The 7,194-nt window shown below is 39.1% G+C and overlaps 2 protein-coding genes across 2 annotated transcripts; one reads left to right on the top strand and one right to left on the bottom strand.

The window, feature by feature from the left end:
- Positions 1–203: 203 nt before the first annotated feature.
- SARC_07624 (hypothetical protein) lies at positions 204–1,296 on the bottom strand (the record flags this gene model as incomplete). Its single annotated transcript, XM_014298436.1, has 3 exons — positions 204–367; positions 552–649; positions 1,199–1,296. The coding sequence occupies 3 exons, from the start codon at positions 1,294–1,296 to the stop codon at positions 204–206; spliced, it is 360 nt and encodes a 119-aa protein (XP_014153911.1).
- A 3,957-nt stretch (positions 1,297–5,253) lies between these two features.
- On the top strand, positions 5,254–7,179 carry SARC_07623 (hypothetical protein; the record flags this gene model as incomplete). Its single annotated transcript, XM_014298435.1, has 2 exons — positions 5,254–5,270; positions 6,009–7,179. The coding sequence occupies 2 exons, from the start codon at positions 5,254–5,256 to the stop codon at positions 7,108–7,110; spliced, it is 1,119 nt and encodes a 372-aa protein (XP_014153910.1). The 3' UTR covers positions 7,111–7,179.
- Between the last annotated feature and the right edge of the window lie 15 nt (positions 7,180–7,194).

Genomic DNA, 7,194 nt, shown 5'->3' with positions numbered 1-7,194 from the left:
TATAATATGCTTATGCATCACACCTATCTATATAGACTTAGGATTCTTCTGATTTATATACTCGGCTGTGGCGTTGAGAGTGTTGACATCCAGAGTCGGGACAAATGAATAAAAACACAAAACAAATTGCTGCATAGTTATCTCCATTAACATGTACTTATTTACTCTGACACACACACGCATAGCCGCTATAGATTCACTAGTTACTTACGGTCGAGTACACGCGCCTTGATGCCGATTCCCAACCCATTGTGTCTGGCGAAGGTATCACTGGGCGGGTCTGTGAAGCTGAGCGAGTCTTTGATGATCTCATCAATTTCATCCGCCAAAACCAAGGTGACGCACGTGCTCTCTGCTTGCACTAGACCTGCATCAGAGAAGAGATGAAGGCAAAGATATATTTAGTTTAGTAAGGTTTATGTCTCTTCTCTGCCGGGCGCAAAAACTGAGTTATCTAGCACTCGATTATAGATTTTTCTAAAAATAAACCCTCACGTGGATATATATATACATCAATAGATAAATAAAGTGTTCTTCAAAATACAGCATACCTTGATCAATCAGCTGAGATCGTTCCGGAAACGTTGTCTTCCGCGACCAGAGACCTGGGTGGTACGATAAAAGTCCGCCCGCCGGTTTGGACAGAAAGCTGCAGTATCAACGAGCAAATTAACGTTTATATAATATGCTATCTTAATATATAAATAAACTAGATAGACATACACCTACATAATAGTGTGAATTTACACATATTGAAATATGTTAGTATATTTCATATTTTATCACAATACAAACAGATATATATATATATATATATATATATAGATACAAAAATGATATATATGCATGTACGTAATATATTTATATATATATATATATCATGTTTATACATATATATCATGAATATATATATATATATATATATATATATATGTATGTATGTATGTATGCTGTACGCTGACGTACAAGACAGCATGCTCTATCCTGTCCTATTATATGAAATTAGCTATACATAAAACTCCCAGTTCAAAGTGAGTATCTACGCAAACGGTTGTGCAAGCACGATTACAGACGAACAGAAACTGGACTGAAACTGTATAGACGTTTGATTTCCGATGCACGAGCACGTATTTGCATAAACGAATGCACAAGCTCAATCGACTACAGACAAGAACACTTTGGGTTCACAAATACGTACCGTGTAGCTTGATTCATTAGCATAAACACATCGCCCTCTGCGCCGAAACGGAATCTCCGAGGTTCCGGGACTACGAACTCCTGATCATAAATGCTCATTTCGGCAGTGACTATTTAATTATGCCGATATATACGTGATACTTGACGTATTGCTAGTGGAAAGGTGTGGTAGTATGGCCAGAAGCAAGTATGTCACACTAAGAATATGCACGTGGTGCTTAACGTATTACAGATAGAAGTTTGACTGAGAGTCGACACAAAGCTTGAAATGGCTTGCTGATATGATGGCTGGTTATAGTATACACTCAAATACAACTAGGGTATGTGATGTCTGGTGAGTGGTGTTGTGTGTGTGTGCTGTATTCCATATACTCAGACGCACTTAGCGTATGTGAAGTCTGTTGAGTGGTGTCGTGTGCACACGCTATGCATCGTACTGAATAGAGGTCTCAACGTCTATCCATTTTGTACCCATGCTTCAAATGTTATTTCGTTTTACAAGTAAACGCAAAAATGATTGATATACGTTTTAACGTAAAAATGATAAATTCACTCGAGAATTACACCCCATCAGTTGAAATAGCGTTCTCACTTCTACGCGAGAAAAGAACGGTTATTAAATATTTAGTTATTACGGTCTGCAGAGTGCAGAGTGCAGAACATTTTGTTTTTTTGTTTGTTTTTAAAAAAGAAATAAAAAACAGTTTTACACTCCGTCTGCAGGCGGGAATTTTTTGGCGGGCTTTCAAAAATGTGGGGCCTAATTGCCCTAATAAATTAAGGTACATGTCCGATCATGGCATAAATACGCCTTTCATATTTATTTATTTTCTACTCTCTCTCTACTCTCTAGTAGAGAGGGACATGAAATATTTGTTCGTTTTTATATTGCTTATGTTACTTCAAGAAGCCTACATAGGCTACAAGACTACGTACAACAGTATCTTTGAATATTTGTCCATGGTAAAGCACGGACTGGTGGCTAGGTGGGTAGAAATCCTCTTTCGATCGGTGTTCGCCCCCACGGTCTAATTTTAACAATGTGTACATTTTTTGCTTCAAACTTGTTTTAGTAGTGGAATATACCAATAGTACATCTTTTGCGGTCAGATACATGACTTTTAAGTAGATAATAATACATAGTATTTATGTGTCAAACTACCATATCCGGTGCAATCGAGGTGCTTTTGTCAGTCTGCTTTAGAATGTCGATGCTGAGGATTCAATTGGTATACAAATGATATACACTCAGTGCGCATTGAAATGTAAGATAGATCCAACATATTCATCTGTTGTAATTTTATGTTGAGCGTACGTTCGACACCGAACATTAGCCCAAGTCGGAGGGAACTGATTTCTATTTTATTTTAAAACTTACCTTGGGACATCCTCTTGGTTTTAGCAAGATTTTATATTTGATTCAGTAGGTCACAGTGAAGTCTACTAGCACACAACTCGACATCAGAGATTGACTATTAAGACCTACGTTAATGTTGGAGTTGATGTAATTTTAAAATAATAGTTTCGAAATCCGGAGTGATGGGAAAATTTGGTACTCCTTCAATCACATCGAAATAAAGTATCGTATCAATCATAGTTGTACACCAACCTGAAGAATTACAGACACTTTGCCACACATATTTAGTCCATATAACGGATTCTAGTCCACTTTAGTTCATATTACAAATTCTAGTCAACTCTAACCCAAATAGCGATGAGTTTCTTTCGGTTCTTAATGGTAGTCAACCCATTTCCCTAGTTGCGTGGAATCAGGGCAAGAACGAGATCTCGTCGTCCAATACGTTCGAGGTACCCATCCGTGATCTTCAGCGTTTTTCATACATGGAGTAAAGGCCATGCCAGGGCGAAGACAGCGGCATTCTCGTCGCATTTATGCATGAGTTCAAGTAGATATATACCAGTTGTCCAAGACAAAAACGCACAAGTTGAAATTTTAATTAATGGTTTGAACTCGTTCTGTTCGTGTAAAATACAAGAGTTTATATATTAATCAACTTGTCACATTGTCACTGTCACATTGTATATAATTCCAACTACAATGTCAACAGTGCAAGCCTAACAAATCGCAATGTCAATTAACTTTCATTGCTATCTTTACAGCCCGATAGAAATCTGTAAAGTTTGTATTCGTTTATGTATCAAATTACATCAGATTGATGCTCAGACTTCCTGGACAACATAAAAACTACGAGTATTGAAAAAAAATTCAAACACATGCACAAATGCTTTTACAGTTATTGCATTTGAACTGGAAAAATGAACACACAAAAGCTTATCACTCTGGAATGCAACTCTTATGCAATAATTCGATGGTGTCAAATTCTAGCTCGTCGATTGATTATGAATGGAAGGTCTGTATTAATTCTCGAAACCTAACTATATGCTAACAAACTGTAAAAAGTCGAAGTCTAACCACTTTCAGTGAGGACCGGACAACATTAGGTTTATAATCAAGCGCATGACCAAGAAATAGATATCAAATTTATGTTCTGTTATTCTTAAACTCGTTTCTAGCAAATTTTTATTTACATGTACTATATACAGCAACTAGAATTTAAAAATCGCAATCACGCAACAGAATCAGCAACTTGCAAGTTGCAGAAAACATTCCTTTTTAGAAAACACAGTCAAATTTGGAGCTGCGGATAAAACTTCAAACTGCCAAACGATTTGCAATTTCAGAATCATTGGTTGATCAGCATTTTATTCTTCTATACCTCTACTAGACCCTTTGATATTAAAAAGTCCTAAACACTTTGCAGGAGTTGAGAGCAGCTTAGGCATTTCTTCATGGATGTTGGTCGATTGGGGTGTCTTTTGCAGCTGGCTGGATCAAGAGCATCCGATTCCAAATTAATACAAACCTTTCCTGGAAAGTGGAAACTGCCATGACATATATTTATAGAAATAAAAATGATATATATTTACATAAAAATTTAAAATTAACATGTTCCTCTCTTTATCGCGCGCTCTCTCTCTCTCACTCTCTCTCACTCTCTATATATAGAGAGATAGACTGCAGAGGAAGAGAGACTATGTAGTAGAGAGACTCTGTATTAGAGAGAGCCTGATAGAGAAGTACAAATATTCATGGCTGATCGGACTCGCAACAGTCTGGCCATTGGCGTCCGGAGGACAAATTTGCTGGGTTGGTAAACGACGCCGAAATTGTGGCAAACGACATTACTGATTGTATAGCGTGACGAAATTGTAGGAGATTTTTTGTCGTTTCAGGGTTTTATAAAGGCGACATCTATCAATGTACAACTGTACATCAAATATAACTAAACGATATGTCATACATGTTGCCGCGATATTTTACCATGAGGCGTGTGTCTGTGTGACTGTGTGCGTCGTTGTCGTATACCAACCCAGCAAATAAATTCGAAATCATTAAATCCTATTCTGCTACATTCTGATCTAGACTTCTAGACCTAATCGATTATAGTCCTCTCTAGTAGAGACTAGAGTCTCTCTAGAGAGTCTCTAGATTCTACTAGAGGAGAGAGAGTCTAGAAACTCTTCTAGTAGAGTGCATTTTTCAATAGATGGTTGCGTTGTTGATGACCAATGATTTGTATGTTTTATTTGTACTTCTGCTTTTATTGTCTAAAAGATTGCTGCAGTTTGCCAGTTTGTATGAGAAACAATTTTTTTGCTTTTTTTTGTTTTGAAAAAAAAGGTTATCTATGTGTACATACGTACATACATACATATTTTTGAAATATGTGTTTGTTTTTAAAAAAACAACTTGTTCTCACTTTTCAAAAGTTCTCACTTCTCGTTCTTGTTGCGTTGTCACTTGTCACTTGTGACTCTGTGAGTTGTGACTTGTGCGTTGTTATGTACTTCACTTCACTCTTCAGTCTTCACAAATCATCACACAATCACACATGAGTCATGAATCATGACCCGTTGTTTCTTTTCTTTTTTCTTCTCTACTAGTAGAGTACATATCAGCCAAGACAATTAACAAGGTACCCAAAATCAGACATTCTTGACACTTTTTGTGAGCTGGTATCAAATATCAATGGCATGATTTTACATATCAGGTATGAACTTATTCTCAACCTAATATGCAGCAGAGGAGATTAACTTCAGGTATGTATTCCTTTGTTCTACGGTTACTATGCAGACGACCAAAAATTACAAATGATGCGCGAATTGAAGCCTGTACTTTTAACATATATTCTTATATTCTGGCGTTTTCGAGTGCCTATGATTTCCAAATTTAAAATATATTCCCTGCTGACAATGGTGCGCTGAAGCAGGTATCGATCGATCTGCTTCCGAATATTGATCACTTTTTGCACATATTTATTTAATGCTCTGTTGATTTTTATATTTAAATATATACTCATAGTTCAGTTGTCGAGTAGCCATCGAAATCAACGCTGGTGTGAGTTCTATGACAATGTCTACTAGAGCTGATGTCCCTCTTTTTGCTATTTTTTGAAGATGTGCATCGCCCGTTCGCGACCATAGTAGCTCGTGTTATTTTCTGGAAAAGTTTCTCCTTTACGACTAAATCTGTACAACCCCTGCAATTTTTTAGAGGGGAAGCGATGCAGAGAATCAAAGAAATGTACTCTAGAGATAAGTTCACGACTACATTATTTTGATTTGGATTTATTCGCGGACTATGTAGAAGCGGCAAATTATATAAATAGCGACGAAATTGCCTGACAAAGTTCAGTATTATAATACAATACTATCCATACTCTGATTAAGATGGCTAACGCGCTTTAGATTTTATTAAATATCCCACTCGCCCTCGTTGGCGCTGTCAGTTTAGATTCCGTTTCCAAACAGAAAACCAGCTCAGTCGTGAGAAGACAGGAGGGTTGCCTCTATGATCAAAGCCCAGCAATTCTGCTGGATGGTGCAGGGTACTCTCAAGTAGATGGATTGTACATCCCGGTGGAAAATGGCTGTGATCATTCTCACTACGGGGAGATCTCTGGCGAACAATACTGGAAAGGCTATATCAACCGAGACAACACGGTGAACGAGCCTCGAATCATGTACTGGGATCATTCTAGTTACCCCTCTATCAAAGGCTGGGGAGTGATGGAAGGTTCTCACCACCGCTACCACGACGGTGCCAACACCGACAGCCCAACTTCCCTCGTCCTGACTGAGTGGATGACTCGAACTGGGTACGCTACTGATCCTGTTCCAACTATAACGTGCATTGCCGAGTATGACCTTCCTGCTGGGTCGGATTGCACTAATACCCAACTGTGTGCTTCGGGTCTGGTGTACCTATCGGACAACTCGTGCGGTGTCGAAACAGCATCACTGGACCTAGCCAAAGAGAGAGGTTGTCCCTCCTCTTCCGTGACTTCGAACTTTCAGCCTGTACCTGCGAGTGTCGCTAACGTTCGATGTTGCCATGACACTTTGCCCTGCATGAGCAACGATAATAACAATCAATGCCATGCCGATGTGGACAGAGACACGGGTGGAGATACCTGTAAGGATACCATGTTGTACCCTGCTGGAAACCGTTTGTGTACAAGTTTGGAGCTCGCAAGTGGAGCGTGTTGCGGTACTGAATGTTACTTCAATACCAAACCAACGTGGATCTTGGAACGATCGCACCCTGCACCTGAAGTGGCCTATAACGGATGCCTGACTCAGGGTCAATCCACGCCAGTATCGGACACTGTCAGCTATGCCGCTGTGCGCTGTTGTTCTCTTGATGGACTAAGCTGTAAATCCAAGATAGGCGCTAATAATCGGTGCCCAGAAGGGGTTAGAAAGGCAGATGCACTGGCCACGTGCACAGATGCCGGCTTAAGATTGTGTACAGTCGAAGAGCTGCACATAAACAATATTTGCTGTTCCTCTGGTTGCAACTTCGACAGCAAGTTTGTAGGGACTCAGTAGTCACCATTGTTGGGGCTGTGGCCGAAAGAACGCCAAGTGTGGACCGAGTCCATTGCTATGGTCTACTAGAGCCACCGCTTTCAT

The sequence above is a fragment of the Sphaeroforma arctica genome (genome assembly GCF_001186125.1).
Source record: "Sphaeroforma arctica JP610 unplaced genomic scaffold supercont1.614, whole genome shotgun sequence".
Lineage (NCBI taxonomy): Eukaryota > Ichthyosporea > Ichthyophonida > Sphaeroforma > Sphaeroforma arctica.
This window is presented reverse-complemented; position numbering and strand designations above follow the sequence as displayed.